General features: G+C 39.0%; 1 protein-coding gene across 11 annotated transcripts in view; it reads left to right on the top strand.

Moving 5' to 3' along the window:
* LOC126267402 (hrp65 protein-like) overlaps window positions 1-22,876 on the top strand; it is a 140,253-nt gene that overhangs the window by 30,804 nt on the left and 86,573 nt on the right. For all 11 annotated transcript variants that reach the window (XM_049972630.1, XM_049972627.1, XM_049972625.1 and 8 more), the window contains 6 exons: window positions 6,682-6,812; window positions 11,281-11,389; window positions 14,200-14,386; window positions 14,799-14,989; window positions 15,754-15,865; window positions 16,471-16,496. In XM_049972630.1, the coding sequence (XP_049828587.1) occupies window positions 6,682-6,812; window positions 11,281-11,389; window positions 14,200-14,386; window positions 14,799-14,989; window positions 15,754-15,865; window positions 16,471-16,496 (756 nt within the window). The remainder of the gene's footprint in view (window positions 1-6,681; window positions 6,813-11,280; window positions 11,390-14,199; window positions 14,387-14,798; window positions 14,990-15,753; window positions 15,866-16,470; window positions 16,497-22,876) is intronic.

The raw sequence follows: 22,876 nt of genomic DNA, 5'->3' as shown, positions 1-22,876 counted from the left end.
CCTCCGACCTTAGAATAACTAAAACCAACAAAACCTCACACCATAAGAAAGAATTACAATGCCCATAAAATGACAAACTATTGACAGAGAAGGAAGGAAGAAGAGAGGGGGGAAAGAAAGTGGCAAATGACGGGCATAAAGGAAGAAGCATAGGTAGAAAAGATATACTCAAGAGAAAAGACCCCATAAGGAAAGGAGTGGGAAGGCAGAGGGCGGAGCTGAACCAACAAGCCCCGTCGAAGCCAGGCCAGTCGGGGTGCAGGGGGAGCAAGACAGCCTGCCATCCCCTCTACCCACCAACAAGGTTGAAGGTCCCACCCTTACATAAAGTGATAAAAAAACCCGTTATGAAGAAATCGTAAAACATCAGCTGCTGAGGTAATCTCAGCTAACACCAGGGGTAGTGAGTCAGTAAAGGTAAGTCCATCACAGGGTGTCTAAGTTGGGACTGTCCAGTAAGAGATGAACCACAGTCAACATTGATCCACGGCAGAGGGGGTCCTCACACTGTAGGAGATAACCAGGAGTCAGCCAAGTTATGGCCAATGTGGAGCTGGCAAAGGATGACAGAAGCCTCAAGAGGTGCCCATAAGGAGTGCCCCATAGATGTAGAATCCTTTGCAGTGGCAGATAGCTTGCACAAACTGTTCAAGAAGTCACTACAGATAGTGGACGACAGTCCTGAGCAGAAGTGGATGTGGTCCAGTGCACGCAAGATGGCCACCAATTCTGCAGTAAAAAAACTAGTCATCTGGCAAGGAACGGAGTTCTGCATGTCTTGCATAGGTGTAAGCATAACCAGTGTGACCAGCAACCATGGAGCCTTAAGTAGAAATCACTTCTGAACCCTGGAATGAACTGAGGAGGAGACAGTAGAATTGGTGAAGGCCCCCCCCCCTCCCCCGGAAGGACAGAATCCTTTGAATTGATGGAGAGATCCAGACAGAGCTGTGGCTGAGACCCTCACCACGGAGGGGTATGTGCAAGAGTGGAGAAAAGAGGCTACAAAGGGAAGTGCTGGAGCTCAGAAAAGACTGAATGCGGGCAGCCATAGTAAGCCCACATCGTGGCTGCCACTGTGGGAGGTTAATCTCAGTGTCTAGATAAAGGAAGCCATAATTGGGTGCAGTGAATGTGGGACACGTAAGATATCAGCTGTTGTTTGCACAAAACTTGCAGTGGTGGAATACCTGCCTGTGTGAGAAGGCTAATCACGGGGCTAGTCCGGTAGGCACCAGTCGCAAGTCGTACCCCACAATGGTGGATGGGGTCTAGTATCTGCAATGTTGAAGGTGATGCAGAACCATAGACAAGACTGCCATAGTCTAAACGAGACTGGGCCAGTGCTTTGTACAGTCACAGTAGAATAGTGGTCTGCACCTCAGGTGGTATTGCATCTAAAAACATTGAGATGTAACCAGCAAGTCCTCTTCAGCTGGTGAAGATGTGGTAGCCGTGTCAACTGGGTATTGAAGACCAGACCCAAGAAGCGATGGGTGTCTGCCACCTCGAGAGATTGGCAATCGAGGAGCAAGTCCAGATGGGGATGGACTGTAAGGCAACAGCAGAAATGCGGGACACACGACTTGGCCACTGAAAACCGAAAGCCATGGGAGAGAGCCCAAGGTTGTGCCTGGTAGATTGCCCCACTGTAGGTGGCATTCTGCAGCATCCTTGACAGTGGAAGCGACGTAAATACAAAAATTGTCAGCATACAAAGAGGGGACACTGTTGGCCCATCAGCTGCCACCTTTCCATTAATGGCCATGAGAAAGAGGGACGCTCAGCACAGAACCCTGTGGAACCCCATTTTCTTGCAGTTGGGAAGGGCTCTAGGGGGAACCAACTTGGACATGGGCAGAACTCACGAAGGCCCCATTCGTGAAGGGTGGTGAGGATATGGTGGTGCCATGTGGTGTTGTAGGCTTTATGCAGGTCAAAGAAGACTGCAATGAGGTGGTGTTAATGGGAAAAAGCTGACCAGATAGCAGACTCCAGGTGGAATTGTTTATCCACTGTAGAGTGACCACAGCAAAAACGACCTCGAGTCGACAAAAGGTCGCAGGATTCAAGGATCCAAAACAGCCGCTGACTCACCAGGCATTCAAGGAGCTTGCAGAGGGTGTTGGTAAGGCTAATTGGACAGCAGCTATCCACCTGAAGAGGTGGCTTCCCAGTCTTCAACACAGGAATAACAGTGCTTTCCTGCCACTGGGTAGGAAATACCACCCCCCCCCCACCCACTCCAGGCAGTTGAAAAGGGTCAGTATACCATGGTGACCAGCCACTCATAAGTGTTGGAGCATTTGGTTATGTATCTGATTTGGTCCAGGAACAGTGTCGGGACAAAGGGCAAGGGTGCTGACGAATTTCCACTCGCTAAATGGGGCATTATAAGGACACAAGCAGCATGAAGTGAGACACAGTCTTTCAGGGGAAAGAATGTGGGCATATACTGAGTTGATGCAGAGGTTTGGGTAAAGTCTTGAGTGAAATGCTCTGTGACAGTCCGTAGGGGTAGGGACAATACCATGCACAGAAATTCCTGAAATGCTGGGGGGGGGGGGGGGGGAGGGAGCACGATTGCCAAAAATTCACCAGAGTTTCGCCCAGACTTGTGAAGAGGGGATGTGCGGTCCTATTGCAGCCACATATCATTCCCAGCAAATCAGTTTCTGAAATTTGATTAGGTAACAGGCACGGGTGTGGAATAGTTTAGAGACCAGGAGGAGAGCAGTAGAAGGGTGCTGCTTGAAGTGTTGAAGAGCACGGCGGCAGTCTTTCATGGCCGCAGCAATTTCTGGAGACCACCAAGGGACCATCTTCTGACGAGGGGAACCCGAGGAAGAATGGAATCAGTCTGGAACCGCGCGACTGCTACGGTCGCAGGTTTGAATCCTACCTTGGGCATGGATGTGTGTGATGTCCTTAGGTTAGTTAGGTTTAAGTAGTTCTAAGTTCTAGGGGACTGATGACCTCAGATGTTAAGTACCATAGTGCTTAGAACCATTTGGAGGTGGTGGGAGGATTAGGGATGTGTGAGGGTATGGCATGGGAAATCTGTTTGTGGACGAGGTTGGAGGGCTATTTCCTTGTGAGTGATGGTCTTGTTTAATTCTAAGGTTGTGCATTCTGCAGGAACTTTAATAAAAATATTAATGAAGAGTTAATTACTATTGGGAGCAGGGAAGTTTGACACAGCTTATCTGAAAGAAAGGATTGTTTGGTAAGGTACTGTCTTATGGATTAAGGAATAGATTATTAATGGAAGAAAGTGTGGGAAAAGAGCTGTTGAAAATTTTCAGAGGGAGTAAAAAGATAGACTAAAACACTTAAGTTATAAAGTAGATGTAGGTTGTAGTAACTGTGCAGCAATTGGCTTTCACAGGATGGATCAGTGTGGAGAATTACAATTACATCAAACTGATCTTCATGGTGATAACACAATAAAATTACGCATTTTGAATATTACTGTTGTGGTTATTGTGTTAAGAATTGCATTGCTGGAAGAAGCAACTATCCAGTTTGTACAGTTTGGTATGCTGGTAGCATAATTCACTGTTGAACTGTGGTTGGGACAGATTTTGTTTTAGAATTACAATCACTTGGACAGATGACAGGCTGTAGACGTGAACTCCAATTATAAATAAATAAACGTTGCCAATTGTTGGTACCAACATTAAAAAATCTTGTCCCTAGACTTTTTCAAAGAAACTTATTGCTAAATGTTAAGTGTAAGTTTTCCTATCTAATGAACTATCTATTGTTAATGATATCTGCTCAGCATGATGAAACTTGGAATTACCGTCTGATGTGGTTTGAAGAAACTACTTGGCTGCTTGTTTCTGAATGAGTAGATGTTGTTAAATATTAAATATTATGTCCACACAAGATATATACAGGATTAAACTAATAAACTTAATAGCAAATACTTCTGGAACCTTTTAAGATATAATTGTTTCCTCAAATTGTAAGAAAGTCGCTACTGAATGGTGTCATAAGTGTATTAATTAGACGTCAGTATTGTCTTTGTGTTTCTGAAATAGTGTACTAATTTATGCTGCCAATATCTTAAATCTCACATTAGCTTGACTTCATTCTCTAAAAACCTATAGGTAGTTCAGCAGATTGCTGTATGATAAGGAAATTTTTATTACCACGTGGAAATGTTGTCAGGCCGATAGGTGTGTAATTGTGTAAATACTAAGTGTCTAATTACATATTCAGTTTCGTTTGAAAACTGAATTTTTAAATTGTGTTAATTGCACTTTGCTTCATATAGCTTGCCCAACACATCAACTGAACAATGCCCCAGTTAACAAAGGCACGCAAGTTGACTTTCTTTGCAAGGTCCATTCCACATTAAGTAATTCCACAATAAACAAAGCATAAAATCTACACTGTAATGTTACATCAGCAATTTAGATAAATCACAAAAGGATAGTGTCATAAGTGCTTCATAAAATTCAGTATGTCATTGTTTAAATACTCAAGATACTGGAATGCACATTTGCAGCTATTGGTGCAAGGACTTCTCACAAACTGAACAGGTTCCTTAGTTATTATTTCAAACGCTGCAACAATCTAAATTTGATTTCCTCTTAGGACACTGTAACTTGTGCATTCGACCATAAGCTACCCCACAGAAAAAGATAAATTATCTCAAATGCTGTTAACGGACAATGTGTTCGTATTATATCCACTGGCCAAGGAAGTGATGGTTGCATGCTTTCTTAGCCATGAGCTAGTTATGTGACTGGCACCCATTTCTGTACTATATACTGATGGTACAGGAAGTTTCAGCACTGGAATTTTTGGACATGAAACAAGTGGTTTTATTGCTTTACAAAACTGTAAGCTGGAGTTCCCTAAGTTTTTTAGCACATGGCAGATGTATATTTAAAGTGAACACTGTGATATAGTGTGTCTTTGTTTTTATCAAAATGGTACAACATAAAACAGATCTCTTTGACAAGTGGGTGAACTGCAACTAAAATAAAATGATGCAACAATTGTATTGAAGTGTTTGTCAAAGAAAGTGATTGTGTTGATAGACAAAATGATGAAAGTAGTTTATGGAATTTGTTTATTGCTAACTAACAAAGTAGCATTAAAACCTCACAGGGAACTTAGTTTTGCTGTAGCTACATTTAACAATATTGCACATGGGAGTTGTGTGGAAGATGATATAAAGTTTTGTGCTGGCTGACAACTGAGCAAACAGAGCAGTTCATGCACATGTCCCAGAACTTTGATGTGGTAGCTAACAGACACTGTCAAAAAGGGGTGAATCATATTTAAATACATTAAAGGAATCCTTCATTGCGTGCTGACGAAATTGTTCCACAGGTGCTGTTAATGCACACAGCAGATTACTCATCACATCTCATCAGCTTTTCTCAGTTCCAATTGCTAGGTGGATTTAGAATACTTAGCATTTGGTTCACTGTGTAACAAGCATGTCTGCAGCAACCAAAGGGGTAATGATGAATATCACCAGATAATTGTACCTTGTGCTACTCCCAGAGAATTTTTTCTCATGAAGTTCTCATTTTGTCAGATTGACTGGGACATTCTGTGTGAATGTTGTAAAACAACTGTTCACAAGGATTAGCCTGACTCAGAATGTGAGGATAAGTAGTTTTTTGGCACTATGGCATGCCTACTGTCTCATTCTTCGAGTTCAATTTTTGGGCAAGAGGAATAACTATACGCCCCACAGCCCACCTTATCCTGCTCCAGCTGACTTCACACTTTCATAAACTCTGCTCGCAATGGGGAGAATATTGAGGATGTTAAATTATTTTGGGGAAATGTAATTTTGTAGTAGTATGTCTGAAATTGTTCTTCCTCTAAGAAAGCAGATAGCTTTTTAAGAAATTTGCATAATTGTTATTCGTTACAGTCTCTTTAGTGAAATCTGGATCAACTGTAGGCTCAAATGATGGACCATACATGCACTCTCCACTGCCTCTGATCTTCCTGCCTTAGTCACTGAAAATTCTCAGTAGTTGTTTAATATTTACTTACGCCACTCCTTTCTATGATTTGTAATAATAGTGTTATTGATATAGAGAACTCTTTAAGGGAGTCACGGCAAGCATCAGAACACAATAGTATCCCATACCATAAGCATACTGTGTGTGTGTGTGTGTGTGTGTGTGTGTGTGTGTGTGTGTGTGTGTGTGTGTGTGTGTGTGTGTGTGTGTAACCTGGCTGACATTTTCATATTCTGTCTGCATTGTCTTTGAATACAAATTACCTACCAGTTTTTTAAAGTCCTTCTACAGTAAGCAGCAACATAGAAATAAATTGTAGAGTAGGAAGTAATGTATTTCCTATGCCTGTTGTGGAGCAGTTATATATTAATGTTTTAATACTAAATTTTGAATGTCCACCTAAGACAGCAATTACTTTTATGGTTAAAAAAATTTAAAACTTATATTTTAGCTACTGTAGTCTCTTCAGAGCTACTAGCTGGATTTCAGATTGAGAGATGGTTAAGAAGCTGTATGAGACGTTATTGTTTACATAGAACACACACAAATTTTCTTTGCAAAGCAATTAAAATAGTAGGGTGAAAAGATTAGATATGGCATTTTGTGACTAAAATGTGTAATGCAATACTTGCCTCAAACTATATTTTATTTTACAAATGCACTTTGAAAATTTTTTCCCTAGATTGAAAGAGCTGTTGTCATTGTGGATGACCGAGGAAAATCAATGGAGGAAGGTATAGTTGAATTCGCCCGTAAGCCTGCAGCTCAGATGGCTATGCGCAGATGTGCAGAAGGCTGCTTTTTCCTTACAGCGTAAGTTATCTTCAAATTTTTGTTTTGGTATTCTGTGGGACTTTGTGGGTTTCATGCATTAACTTTAGTTATTTTTTCTAGTGGTCTTTATTGTGAGAACTCAGTACAAGAAGGCTAATTTGTAAACAAAAATAAGTAATGCTATTCAGAACAATATTTATAACCCTATAGCGTTGGCCCCAAAATTTTGCAAACTATTATTTGATTGGAACAGCAGAGTGAAAACGGTGGATTTAGTTGTTTCCTAGAAAATGTCATCTTATGTGGTTATAGTTGTAAGTAGTGATTGAATTTGTCATTCATTCTTTGGAGTGAATCCAGACCATTAAGTCATTCATAAGTTTACATATCTGTAGTATTACTTATTTATTCCAGTCCACGGTAACAATCGAATGAAAATAGTCGACAGTGTCCATCGCAAGCAGTCGTGATAAGCATTTTATTGTTTTGACATTCTGATTTTTATGTGGAATTATACTGCCTAAAGGAGAATTTGAGCATCTTATAAGTATCCAGAATGAGATTTTCACTCTGCAGCGGAGTGTGCGCTGATATGAAACTTCCTGGCAGATCAAAACTGTGTGCCCGACCGAGACTCGAACTCGGGACCTTTGCCTTTCGCGGGCAAGTGCTCTACCAACTGAGCTAACCGAAGCACGACTCACGTCCGGTACTCACAGCTTTACTTCTGCCAGTATCCGTCTCCTACCTTCCAAACTTTACAGAAGCTCTTCTGCGAACCATGCAGAACTAGCACTCCTGAAAGAAAGGATATTGCGGAGACATGGCTTAGCCACAGCCTGGGGGCAGAAGTAAAGCTGTGAGTACCGGACGCGAGTCGTGCTTCGGTTAGCTCAGTTGGTAGAGCACTTGCCCGCGAAAGGCAAAGGTCCCGAGTTCGAGTCTCGGTCGGGCACACAGTTTTGATCTGCCAGGAAGTTTCATCTTATAAGTAGTTTGGCACAGATTTGTTCATAGTGAAATTGTCCTGATGCCACTGGGGGGACTACTGTGATCAAAAGGTTCCTCATTAATGATAGCTGTGATTGGTTACCACTCGTAGATGATCGTCTCCTTAACGATTCACATTGCTTATAACTAAAAGTAAATCATCCTACTGTAGAATGACACGCTGTTACTTGTTTCCCCTCCCTCCTCCAGTCATTCGTTTCAAGCAGTTACTGATGTGGAAGTGATGTAATGGAAACTTTACTTCCATAGCAGTTATAGCATTGTCCGTATTCCCAAATTACAAACTTCCGTGCAGAAATGATATAATAAAAACTTCTGTTAATTAGTTTCTAAATAGCAGATTCTGCAGTTTTTTAAAGCTTTATCTTTCAAAACCTATTGTGAAATATAACTTGGTAATAACTGATGCCTTTTTGATACTGCGGCGGTATGTATCTGCACTATGCTGCCACCTATAGGCCATTCTGCACACTGTAGTACTTACCAACTTACAGGATAACGGCACAAATTTCAATTTGCTATTACAAATTTGTTTTCATTTGACTCGCCCTCAAACTGTTTCGCTGTTATGGATGTGTGTTCATTCTGCTCCACCATCCCCTAAATGCATTGGTTTTGTATATGCTCGCTGTTTGGGATTTCCTACAGTGCCATAGACATCTGTGCATGTCCTGAGCTATGGACCTCGGCTATTAAAATACATGGCTATTTACATCTGTGTGTGTGTCCTGAGCCACCATCCTTGCTCATTAAAATACACAGCTCAACTAAATGATACTAGTGAAAAATGTAGTCACACACTAGTCTGATCTAAGTAGGTCATTTGTTATCCAGTTAGAGCCCATGTACTGGCATGGTTTGTGGCTGTTTCCCAGTCATCTGAACATATCACCACTGCAACAACACAAAGCACTGCAGTAGTGTGCTACATAGAGGCATGACACTTTGTCAGGATAGTTGGTGGCAGGTCATAAACAGCAAGATATAGCCTGCCAGTTACAGGTCACTCAAAAGTGGTGTGGAAAAAGTACAGATACGGGAAATGTGAAAGACAGTCCTAGAGGCTCATTTTCCTATGACAACACGAATGCAGGATTGTTTCCTCCAAATGTCAGGTCACAGGGGCCCAATGTCAACTGCCAGAAATATTGAAAATGACTTCTCTTGGGCAACAGGGATCCATGCCTCAGACCAAACAGTACGCAGAAGATAGTATCAGGGTGGTTTCCATCCAAGAAGAACAATGTTTTGTGCTGAACCAATGGAATGGCTTCAGTCAAAAGTGCTGGGCTCTCACATCAACATTGGACCATTGCAGAAAGGAGTAATGTCATGTTTGCTGATGAGACCAGGATTGTTTTGCGACTTGACCTAGGCATGTTAGGGTTTGAAAAAGTCCTAGGCTACAAATACACCAGGAATACAGATAGGTTCAGGAAGCTCATCCATTTGCAGTTGTAAGTGAATTTTGTGGGCAGCAATAAAGATGGGCTGGCAGACCCCTCTAATTCACATCTGTGGCATTTTGACTGGTCCCTTATACCTCAGAGATAATACAAATAATCTTAAGGCCCTAGATATGTGAACTTGGTGACAACTTCGTCCTAGTCTATGCCAAGCCAAAGTTTTTGTATCTTCAAAGATGCAACATCAGTGGAATGCATTGACCAGCGCATGCAATTGAGCATGCATGGGACATGTTGATGGTGGTCATTGCACCTTACACCCTAAGATAAACATGACGGTATTATCCAGAGCATGCTTGAGTGGAAGAATTCATCCATGTATGGAGAGGATACAGTCACTACTAGATTATTACTATTATTTTATTATTATTATTATTTTCACTGTTTTTTAAGATCTGCACCCAGAAGAGACCCTACTTTGTTTTGTAATGATTTTTTGTGACTAACCAAAACTGCTGGATTTCTGAAGGAATTGTGTGTGCAGTTTAAGGTGTTTGACAGGTGACAGTGGCCATACTAAAAGAAGTCATGTTATTAAACTCTTGATATTCCAAACTTTTGTTGAGGTGTGTGTGAAACAGAATACACAATATGTGAAAGACACTTACATAGGAAAGTGACAGCAGCTAATCTAACTCGTCTGGCTGTACTAACAGGAAAACTGTAAACAGCTGAGGGAGAGACCAGCAAGATGGCATGCTGTGTGTGACACTAAAACATGGTTTTCATGCAGCTGTGGTAGGTAGGTGGGAAGTTGCTGCTGTGAGTGGGAGAACCAAATAGTGTGTGGGTACTGAAAACACTAGGCAGTAAAAGAACATAGATCTTGGATATGAAACACAATTAGTAACAACCACATTATCCATTTCTTAAAGTTAACAAAACTGTGGTTAAAAGGAAATGCTCCAAACACACACTGCAGAAACTTAACTGAAGCAGTATCCTGAAATATATAAGCTAAAATATTTTTGTGGTACAAATCTGTATGTTCATCAAAAATTTCACGGTGAGAGAGATTACCAAACCAGCTGTTACTCATTTTTATTATCATTCAAATGCATGGTCAAATCTGACCCGGAATTAGCAACATTCTTGTTTTCTTTAACTCTGTGTCCAAACAATGAAAAACTTATAATTTCAGTTTTACAAAATTAACCTTTATCATAGTAACCAATGGATACAGGAACAAATTGACAAAGTAGTTGTTTTGAGGTGGTAGTTTTGCGCTGGAACCATTGGAGCCTGAAGTTTCAGCAACCCATCATTTCATGTGATGTATTTGAAAGAAAATTCACACTTTACCTGGACAAAATCCTAAAACTTGAAACTTCAGGAACTCTTAAATATTCTCTTACTCAGCTTAACAGCCATAGTTGCAGAGTGAACATTATTACAGTGTATGCCATTCCAAAACTGATTGGAAACACAATGGAATATTATTGGTTAACTGACTGCAGTTTCTTCTTTTTGTGAAAAGAGAATTATCTGTAAAATAAAAAAAGCTATATGATGTACAATAAGAACGTTACTTTGGGTGTCATCTTTGAAGACATTTATAGAGAAATTTAGTCAAAAAACAAACAAAAATATGGGCCAATTTACTTAATCCTTAGTCTAAGTGCGAAAGAGTCTGTCCTACTGAATTGATATGGCTTAAACAAATTAAATTATTTGTGAAATCTTGGTGTCAAGCCTCAGCCAATGTCACTTCTATTACCCCTATTTTGTCAAACCTTTGACATGCCAATAGATGTCATGGATACAGTCTTAAGTACACATGCTCAAATTCATTACTAGTACGGAAATTGTATTTTAGATTTGTTTCATTAAATGTGAACTTTTATTTGTGTATAGTTTTATATCCTCACCAGGTAAAGGTCCAGAGTTAAGAGTTGATTCATTTAAGTTACATTGGTGTTAAGTTTTAAAGGTTTCCTTGTTTTAAACGTGTGCATGTTTTTCATTGTTTCATTACTTTTTACTACAGTGATAGATTAACATGAGAAATAATTGTATTTTGTGGCTTGCAGGTCTTTGCGCCCTGTTGTTATCGAACCATATGAACCATTAGATGACACAGATGGCTATCAGGAGAAAAATCTGCCTAAGAAGAACCCAGAGTACTACAAGATGAGAGAAGTGAGTGTGCTGTAGCTTTAAGGATATTTTTGACACCTTGGTGCAACATTTAAATACTATAGTAGATATTCCTTGTTATTAGTTCAACTGTTCTAATCAATTCTGTGGCCAATACAAATATCTGATAGTTCACTTGTGGAGTCAGATTTTGAGCCCTGTGGTTTTTTGTAATATATACAGGTTCTTTTTAATTCAGTTGTCCGCTCTTGTAAAAATAATGGCCTCCGTCCAGACGTAGGGTGTTACTAATGATATTATCTTTAAGTCTGAACATCATTTTAGTCTTTTCTTCAGAATTTTGCAAGATTGATTTTATATTGTATAAATATTGCTTATCACTACCAGGAATTAAAACTGTACAAGGATTTGCAAAAAATATTTAATGTAATGTGAAGCTGCACAGAAATATTAAGGTCTGTCATGTAGGTTAATGGGGAAATTATTTTTAGCTACACACTTAGTATAAGTGCTTTGCATACACTGTTGAATTTTCAACTTAGCTAAAATTTGAGAACTTTTGGTTTTCAGATGAAAACCTTTCTGGAACTGGCCAGTGTCTCTAAATTCAAAATTTGTCATGCAAATACTGTCATTTAAGGAAGAAAGTAGGTCAAACAATAATATAGTTTGTTGAATGCAAACTATTAGAAATCCTTTCCTGGTACATAAATGTCTTAATAGTGTTAATTTGTTACCAAATGTAGCCACCAGTTTTTTTTGTGAGATGTCATATTTTGTGATGGTAAATGTAAGTACTGTATTTACCTGATTATAAGGAGACATTTTTTCCTAAATTTGTTGTTCAAAATATATGGTGTCATATTTAGACTAAACTATTGCAACTGAAACTAACACTTTAGTTTTTTAATAAAGCGTATAAGGGTAGTGTCATATTTGCAGATGAAGCTTTGGCTGTTAAGCTAACGTGCAGATCTATTTTTAGGAATTCTGAAGGGCAGTGTGAGCAAACTATTCTTGCATTCGAACGGCTCAGGATTTCCCAATACGCCAAAATGCTCGATACGGTATGGACATTGCTTCAACGATAAAGTGATAGAACTAGCCACTAAAACAGTCTATTGCCCTGCTTAAAATTTGACAATTTCATGAAACCCAGGAGGAGGGAGAATTTAATGCTATCATCTTAAAAACTCTGTAATTGTATTTGGACAAGTGTGCAGTAAAAAATTGATTCTATTTTTAAGTAAAGGTGACAATCAAAAGTTGGAATGTTGTCCTTCAAATAACATTATTTCATTGTGAATCCAGATCAATATGTTCTTTGATCGTGAAACTGAATTAGAAAATCTGTAAAAATGATGAAAATAATAAATTTTTGACAATATAATGTAATTGGATAGATAAATCTACTCGCAAAGTGACTGCAGAACACACACGAGTTTACGTATGCAGTCTCCTTGTGCCAGAAGGATTGAATGGAAAAGGACGAGATTGCTTTGAGGAAAGTGGTAGATTTCATAAGTCAACCAGAACCCTGGGTCAAGGGAGACCTACAGTCCGGTAAGTGTCCTGTGACCTGGGGTTTGGACACTTTCCTGAACTCCAACCCTTTACCTAAACTTCTTCCTTCTCCTTCAACCCTTGTGCCTGCATGAGGAGCCACTGGCTCAGAAAGCTTGCATGTGTAAAATCCTTTACTTAAAAATAGGTGTTTTCTCCTGCTGTCACTTGCTGAGTAGATTTATCTATCCAATTACATTATATTGATTGTAATTGTTGTCAATTGCCGTGCTAAGTAATGTTGTGGGGATAGTACTAACAGACATGGTAGATTGTGGGACGAGTGAAAGTTCAAGAATCGGACTGAATCGTGTCAGATTGCTAGCTTTTATTCACGTATTATCTGCTGCTGTTTCTTACAACTTGAAGCACAGGACTAAGAAAGGCTTGAGAGGAACAGTGATACCAGTTCTGCTGAGAAGTAGGGGTCACGAGCAGGCAGCAAGTTGTCATGATACCGACCATGGAAATCCATACTGCAGACTTCGGCTTTTTTTTAGAACATCTAGCACACTTAAACTGCTGTTTTCCTGTATCCGCAAGTATTGGAATTGACTTCAAAATTTGACAAATACTCAACAGAAGTATTTGTTTCTGCAGGAGACTGCGTTTAGCAAGAGCTCTGTGGCATTCATTTATTGTGCTGCAATATTGACAGAAATGAAAAGGGTGTGTCAGCTGCTGGTTCTACAGTCAGTGGCAGGCAAATATGTTTGTATGCGAGAAACATTGTAACATTCTCAATTCATTATCGAAGTGAAACTAGATGTGGTGCTAGGTCCCTCGGTAACCACAACCTTATAAATTACAATAAATTTGGAAGAAACGGGCAAATATTTGTGAAAAAGGAGATAAAAATTTCACAGCTGTGATATTAGGATGAATGCCATAGATGATAGTTGGTAAATCAAAATGGTAGAAAACAGTCCACAAATTAAAGCAAACCCTTTTTCGTTTTTCTCTTTGTATTATCAAAATATAGTCAGTCAACAAATAGGGTAGATTTAGAATAGGTATGGTATTAAATTTTTGGGCAGCCTCTTTGTCAGTAAAACAGTTTGCGGTTTTGATTAGTCAGAATACATTAAAAATAATTTTTCCCAAGAAAAATCATAAATGCGGTTGTCATCTTATACTCGGGTGAATACGGTACTTTACTGAAATTGCCTTGTTTGGCAGATTGTCGTCAAGTAGAAAGTTAAGTGCGGCGATGACGATGAGGATTATAAACCAAATTTTCCCTGTGGTGCGCTTTAACAGGCTGAACTTTAAAGCTGAGTTATTTGTAGGTGGGACCACGTTTTGCAACACCAGGAAGCTTTGAGTACGAGTATGGTACACGTTGGAAGCAACTGTATGACTTGCACAAACAAAAGGAAGATTCCTTGCGTCGTGAAATGAAGATGGAAGAAGAAAAACTAGAAGCTCAAATGGAATATGCTCGTTATGAACACGAGACAGAGATGCTGCGTGAACGTAAGTAGTTACAATAGCATTCTATCAGTACTTGGCTTGTTTGCTTAATTGATAGCTAGTTGTGAACTTGAATATTGGGTTTTATTGTACATACAAAAGCTCTTTTTGAGACCGATGTAATATAGCAGGAAATTTTAAAATCTTATTTCATTCGTAGTTCTTAAGAAATTCTTACTTTTGCTTGGTGCAAGCAGCACATAATTGTTGTAAAAAGGAATAGTTTAGAAATATTCAAAAATATTGCTGCTGTTGTGTATGCCATATTTATATCATTGTTCAAAATTAAAATAACTGTCAGCAGATAGCATTGGAGAACAAATGGTTAAGTAATCATTGTGTAAAATTGATTTTGTGAGTACAGGAATTTTTGTACTGGGGAGGGGGATGCAGTGTAATATTTGTGCTTTTACAGAACTGCGGCAGCGTGAATTAGACCGTGAACGACAGAAACAAGAGTGGGAAATGAAGGAACGACAGGTGGAAGAGCAGCGCCTGCAGATGGAAGAGCGTATGCGTCGCCAACAGGAAGAAATGCAGCATCGAATGCATCACCAAGAAGAAGAACTTCGCAGAAGACAACAGGAAAACAATCTCTTCATGCAGGTAAGTTAGTGCAAAATTTTAGTTAACATTTTTCTGCACACTAATATTATTTACCTTTTCTGAAATTGTAGCCACAGGAAATTATTGGATTAAATTTCACATATGTGCAGCAAAGCATATGTTCACAGCTCCTTCTGTAAAATATATTTTACCAGTGGCCAAACTGAATGTAAACAAAGTATGACTTCATCTGGTAATGAAGCAAATTAAGTGTAATTGTATGTAAATTTGCTTCAGCTCTGTTCAGTGTTCTGGATGTGGACATAAAGGTTTAAATTTTAAGTATGTGCATTGATGCAACTTTCTGATTACAAAAAGGTCCTGGTATTTTATCGTTTACAGTGTTGGTAGGTAGAGACATTGATTCTTTCCAATGAACCTGTGGAATAAATATTGAATAAATTTACTGTGGTAGTGCTGAAAAATTAGCATTAGTAAATAGCAAGTTGCTTTGTGTTTTCACAGTGGTACCCATGATGTCAGTTCTTACTCAGATCTCGCCTTATTAATTTGATAATGTTGAATTGTCAACTCTGTACATAAGTCAACATAGTCATTAAAATTAGTGTTAATACATCGCTTATTAAATTTTTCAACGATTGGTTGCAAATAACGATTGGTTGCAAATAACGATTGGTTGCAAATAACGATTGGTTGCAAATAACGATTGGTTGCAAATTTGTGCATAATTTCTCAAAAGTAAGTATGCTGTTTCTCTTACCAAGGGAGCATGCAGATAATTGACAATCATATTGTCATTTCAGGCGCATCAGTTAAACAGTCTCCTGGAACAGCAAGAACAGGCATTGAGAGCCAATCCCACAGACTATGATGCAGCAGCTGCCGATCCAGTCATTCGTGATTATGATGCAGTTGGTAAGTTGTGAAGTATGTCTGATTTTACCAGACCTGTGGTTGGAAAATTTTAGATTAGTCACGAATTTTTGTGTGTATGCATGTGTAAAAATTACTTCTAATCAAGAGATGTGCTTACATGTCATAAGTGATTTTTACATAACAAAAATATTGAGTTCTCATATTCCAAGAAAGTGTTCTTTAATTATGACTTGTGCATGGTTATGGCAGAAATATACTACCTTCAATGATGTAATTTGATTTCCTTACAATTTCAAGTAAGAAAAGTGAGATAGGCTGCAAGGAACTGAAATCTGCAGGTAAACAGTATACTTCACCATATTCTTATTATTGAGGTAGTCCTTAAATTTGAGTTCGTAAAGAATTCTGTCCCTCCACCACTACCCAAAGAATTGGTTTGATGATATATCATAGGATTAAAAGTGGCAGTGTGTGAATTTTGTCTCCTGGATAGTAGTCACAAAATTTCTTCAGTTTGGCAGATTCTCTGAGCTCAAGACAAACTTAAAAACTGCATTTGTCAATGGTAATATTAAGTTGTGCTAGTATTAAATTAATTTCAGCCATTGATTTGCACATAAGTTAATACTCTGTTTCGTTCACAGGTGCTGAGGCAGGAACCATCCCGCCGGTGAGTATTAAGATTAGTTCCTAAAATATTGTTGTTCAGCACTGGCCTATGAATGAAATGTTTGCCAAAATTTTATCACATTGATAATGGATACTAATAGTACATTTGTGTGTGCTGTGTGGTGGTTTTCATTTCTCACAAACATTGCTTTGTTTTTGAAACAATACCAACAATTATTCCGTAACTACGTAATAAGCAGTTGGGGACATAGTGTTTTTCAGATACCAGTTCATTATTGAAAAGGGACAGTTCCTGGCAGATTTTGATGTAACTGAACACTCAGTTTTGCCTTGTGTGTCTGCTGTAAAGAAAAGTTTCATGTAAAATAGTGGACATGTAATTTTTTGCCTTGGAACATTTGCTGGCTGTTAATTGTCGGTTGATATCTCAAAAATATAAATAGCATGTAGCAGAATCAAGCTTGATGGGCAACATGTAGCAGAATTGACATGAATAATACATTCCAGAGAAAAAACATATGTTTAATGTAGTTTATGTTTGAAACACTTGTGTAAATGGCTACAAGGTCATAAAATTTACTAGTGTCCTTTGATTAATGCCCATTGCAAGCAGCAATATTGATGTGCTGGGTTCATAAACTAGTGTTTGATCGTTAATAAGAATAAGAATTGTGTCTCACTGAAGAGGAGTGACAGTGCATCAGCTCTAACTTTATTATGTTTGCAAAATACAAAAGGTCCATTAAAATTGAGTTGCTTTATTCACAGTGGCTGAAAGTTTGTAGTGTAATGGTCAGCTCTGAATTTAACTTGTGTTTTATAACTAGGTTTTAAAACTAATTATAAACATTCAGTACACCTACATTATTTTGAATCACTTCTGTATCATTAAATGAAGGAGGTTGGGGGGCACCACTTATTTTATTGGATTTTGTGTGGTTGGATGTTAGTTTGTATGTCGCACCAATATTATGAGAGACCAGTGATTTAAATAAACTTGAAAAACATTGTCCTACAATGTAGGAACAATGAGATTGTATTCCAAAAAAGTCATGGATGTAGATGTAGTTACTCCTGGGGTAGTGTGTGGTTAGATGCCTGATATTGGATGTAAATAATAAAAGGAAAAGGACAGATTGCTACTCATCGTAAATGACATAAGAGTTAAACAGGCACAATGAACATGTGTAACTTTCTGCCAAAGCCTACTTCACATCCTGTGATCCCAATATGCAGTATCTGGGACCAGAATTAAACTATCATGAAATTAAAGCAGCAGTGTGCAGGGGTGGGAATGGGAAGGGATAGCAGGATACAGGTGGAGGGAGAGGGAGGGAGAGAAGTGTTGTCTGGAAGAGCATGGAGGAATGGCAGTGAACACCAGGTGTAACTTTGTTAGGGGAGAGGGGGCTTGTGAGAAAGCAGAGGAGCAAGATAATGGAAAAACAGCTGGGTGCATTGGCATTGAGCATCGAGCATCATACAATGAGGGTGAGGGTTGTAAGTGTGAGTAGGGTGGAGATGTTGCCACAAAGGGAGCAGAAACTTGGGTTGAGGGTGTGGGGACAGTATGTTGTTGTAGGTTTAGGCCAGTATAATTTTGGGAGCAGAGGATGTGCTGTAAGAAGCCATTGAAATAGTGTGTGTTGTGTTCAGCTGCATGTTGTGCCACCAGTGGTCTGCTTTGCTCTTGCCCACACTTTGATAAGGCTTTCCATCCTGGTGGACAGCTGGTTGGTAGTCATATCAATACGAGAAGCTGTGCAATGATAGCAACAGAGCTGGTATTACATGGCTGCTTTCACTGATGACCCAGCCAGTGGTGGGGTAGGATACTCTTGTCCCAGGACAGGTATAAGAAGTGCTGGATTGGGCAAATCTTGCACCTGGTTCTTCCACAGGATGTGACCCCTGTGGCAAGGGGTTGGGGTTGGGATTGGTGTAGGGGTGGACTAAGATGTTGGGAGGTATGGTGGATGATGGAAAGCATCTTTCAGAAAGATGGGGAGGACATTTTCTTAGGATGTCCCTCATTTCAGGGCATGATGATGGGTAAGCAAAGAATGTTCTAGTTTGCAAACAAATCTCCCGTTACATTTCCCATCCCCCAACCACATACTTAGTCAGGTCTTTATCAATTGTGATGTCCTGAAATGAGGGACATCCTACCAAAGATCCATCCCTGTTGCCCACCCAACCTCCACAATATCCTAGTCCATCATTATGCCCCTCCCAACCCCTTGCCACAGGGATCGTATACCTGTGGAAGATGCAGACTTGTACTCCCCGATCAGAGGCTGGGTCACCTGTGAAATCAGCCATGCCATATACTAGCTCCATTGCAATCATTGTGCAACATTTTATATTGGTGTGTCGACAACCAGCTGTTCACCAGGATGAACAACCTTTGCCAAAGTGTGGCAAAGAGTAAAGTGGACCACACTGTGGCACAGCATGTGGCTGAATGTAACATTGATTTCAGTGGCTGCTTCACAGCCTGGGCCATCTAGAGCTGCCATTCACCCACCAGCTTTCCTGCACTGCATAGATGGTGGTTTTGGGGTTACCCTTAAATCATGTTCTTGGTTCCCAAAATTGTCGCTATGTGAGAATACTGTCCCCACAGCATCTTCCAAAATTTCCAACCTCTTTGTGGTATCACCTTCACCCTATTCACACTTAAAACCCATTACCCTCATTGGACACACACACACACACACACACACACACACACACACACACACACACACACACTCTCTCTCTCTCTCTCTTCCATTTCCCTGCTCCTCTTTTGCTGATCTCTGTTCTTGTCCACACTACCTTCCTTCACTCCTTGCCCCAAAGCGTGCAGATGCTGCTCATGGTAGCAGTCTTGTCATCCTTGCGTTGTTCGCAGCTAGTCCCTGCACCTGCCACAAGACAGTGCCCCTCTTGTCCCACCTGTATCCTATCACCCTCTCCAGATTAATGCTTCTGTTCCACATGACAGTGGTATTCTGACCTGAGCTGCCAGAGATCCATTTGTGTGTGTGTGTGTGTGTGTGTGTGTGTGTGTGTGTGTGTGTGTGTTTTGTAGTGAAGAAGGCTTTGGTGGAAAGCTAAATGTGACAGTATTTCTGTTGCGCCTGTCTGCAACTTGGCATATAGTCTTCATGGCAAGTAAAAATGTACTTTTCCTTATATTGTTGATATTCCAAGTTTGAGTTTCTGTTTGATACTCGATATAACTGTGTGTTCTACTTAAAGATTTTGTGCAGCTTTTTGTCTTTGAGTTGCGGGTTATGTGTAAGTTGATTTTAATTTTTTTATGTGCAATGTTATGTTAGGTGACATTGAATCGGTCAGAAAGAAGAGTGAATACATACTGCTTGACGGCTGAAAATTTCAAGAAAATCATTTATAATGCAATGCTGATTTAAGTTGTCCCTTAAATCAGGAATCTGTATTGTTGTTCCAGAACTCAACAAACTTTCAGGTGTTCAGGGATATCTTCTGAGTACTTCTGTACAAAAGACATGTGGTTTGTGGCAGTTTGTTAGATTAATAATATAATCATTTTTCAGTTTGTTATTGCAGTTGCCCTGGTTTCTGTGAAGATAGCTTCACAATTCTGTTAGATGCATTATTGATGTGATGTGGTTTCAGTTGGTGTGAGTATAGGTCAGTGTAGTGTCTCCCACTCTTGCGATGCATGCCGACCGACTGGTCATTCAGTAACCTTCCTTATCCATATCAATACTGTTGATCAAGCCTGTTAGATGTGAAATTAAATATGTGGCACGTAATTTCCATTATGTGCTCTAAAAGCCAGCAAGAAACAATTAAATGAAATGACCAAAACAGTCAGTAGATTACATTTGTAATTTACACTTCCATTCTAAGAGTGACTGTTTCTTTATAAACACTTTGCTGGGTGAGATTAAAACTAACTTAAGTTAGTGGAGGTCTGTCTGGAAAGTTAATTACAAGATAATCAACTCAGATACCTGCTTGCATATTTGCAAATATATTCATACATGCCCTCTGTGGTTAAATGTAAGGGAACAGGTGTAAAATGTTGTCTTCGTTCAGATAAATCGCATTCAGCAAAACTTTTTCTTTGTATTTCAGTGGCTTGTGCAGCACCAGAGTTTTACGGTAAACATACCACATTGTATAATAAAACTGTAAAACTGTTGTCTACTTGATATTTGCTCTGCAAAACTAATTAGTCAAAGATATACACAGAACTAGCTATTGTCAGTCTAATAGACAAAATTATTTTGATTTTGAGCATATTTTATGGTCTTGGTTGACACCACTTAAGAGGATTCACCAGTGTGTACAGTGAACTCTTTTTGATGTTGTGTATACTTCCATTTTCACAGTATGTGGATTTGTATAGCCAGTTTTTAGATGCATATGTAGGGGAGTTGTTATCCAGTTCCACACAATTTGTATCTATTGTTAAAATCGATAGTTGCACTCAAAAATTTAAATTTTCGTGAAGTGTAATTATTCATGTTGAATTATTGCTTTCAAGAATATGGATAGTGCTGTTATGGCACTATTGTATTTCCAACAACAAATAGACTGTTCATGGTGTGAATTGTGAGAACAACGATCAATGTAAACAGCATAGAAAATGTTCACTTATTGATGTAACTGTGAAATCAGGTTTTCCTGAATTTTGCTGCTTCCCTGGTTACAACTGCACTGTTGGTAGTCTGCTTCATTGGTCTTGCCTTTGGAGTATGCTTACTGGTCATTAGTTTAGAATTAACACTGAACACGCGTTAATCCTCTGAATTAAATATTTACGCAAAAACAAGAATTATAAAAGTTCTGTATGTTCTGGGGGAATTTCTTTGTAGTGAGAAAAATTTCTTGTGTGGGTTGAAATGCCCCTTGTTGGTACTTACTGTAGACACCCATCACTAGTGATATTTTCTCTCAAATATCTGCATAACTATACTTAACCACTGTTGTATTTTATGACAATTTTGGAAACTTATAAAATTTACTTGAACTGCAGTTACTGCAAGCCTTAAATCGTATGGCATACTGGTATCTGTCAATGTATTATTGGCTAAACCTTTAAGCAAGACCTCAGTGCTGTATTAAAATTGGATTTTTTCCTCAGTATGCTATCTTCAGCTAAAAGTTAGTAGTAGATGTTACTGTGTAGTGCTCAGAAATTTCTAAACTAAAGAGAAGGGTTAAACAAAGTCTTCTTAATTGAAGAAATGTAATTCCACAATTAGCATGCAATATTTTCTTTTGTTTGCTCTACAAATTGACAAACAGTGCAATACTAAAAATGCTCTATTAACTGCTGCCACATTTGCAGTACTAAAGTCACCAAGACTAATAATTTCCATTGACTGTTACAGGGGATGATGAAAAACTTGTCAGCAATTTAATATAGGCCTTCTAAAGGTTAACAGTATTTAAAAATACTACTGTTGTATGTGACTCAGGCTTATTAGTAACTGGATACACAAATAAGTTAATTTGAATTTCTTCAAATAGTTCACACCGGTCTGACAAGGGAAAGAAAATATTAAATTAATTTGTAAAAAAGTTGTTGCTTTGTTTCCTTTTATCTACTATTTAGTATGTTGCTGTAAAGTTTTATGCATTCACTGCTGCATATATGTTCACTTCTGTTTGTTGCTTGCGTCTGACTAAATCAGGCCATCTTTTTCATGTTGCCAAATGCAATTTTAAGGGGGGGGGGGGGTTACTTGTTTCTGTGTGCAGTGGCTCCACTTCCAAAACGCAGGTATACATTTTTACATTAAATTGTGGCTGTTGAGACATCTAGAAAATTTAGAGATTGATGGTTTTCTCAACATGGTTTCTTCAATATCATCGTTCAGATACCCAATCCATTTTTTTTGTTCAGTTAATTTCTTGTATGTTTTCTTTTCAATATATTGCTCATTAGAATGCTTTAACTCTAATTCAGGTTGATAACTAAAGTGCAATTAGAATTGTTGGTATAGTGGTGACTTGCTGTTTATAGTGTAGCATTACAGCTGATCTAGTGAAGCAAAAAAGGTTAACTCACTTGAGTGTCAAGTGCAGCTCACAGCTTTTCCTCTGTATTGTTGATTTGTTCCTTTGCAGGTCTGTCTTCACGTTATGTCTATTGTGATCCTTGCGTCTTCCAGTCTTCTTTTAAAGCCTTTTTATCTTTGTGTATGGTATTACAGTAGATATCTTGGGTCATTGACCTGCTCTGTTGAACTGTTGTAATTGGCTTAGAACATACATAAAGCCCTGTGGTAATGTCTGTAAATGCCATATTAGGGCTGCCTAAATCAGAGTAGGTAAAGAAAGATGAAATCAGGAACCACTGTATGTGGTTAAGGATTTGGAACTTCTGCGCACAATATAGTGGCAGACTAGCAGCCAGTGTTGTTGAATCTTGGGTCT

The sequence above is a fragment of the Schistocerca gregaria genome, chromosome 4 (genome assembly GCF_023897955.1).
Source record: "Schistocerca gregaria isolate iqSchGreg1 chromosome 4, iqSchGreg1.2, whole genome shotgun sequence".
Classification (NCBI taxonomy): Eukaryota; Metazoa; Arthropoda; class Insecta; order Orthoptera; family Acrididae; genus Schistocerca; species Schistocerca gregaria.
Note: the sequence above shows the minus strand (reverse complement) of the source record. Positions and strands in the feature narration are given on the sequence as shown.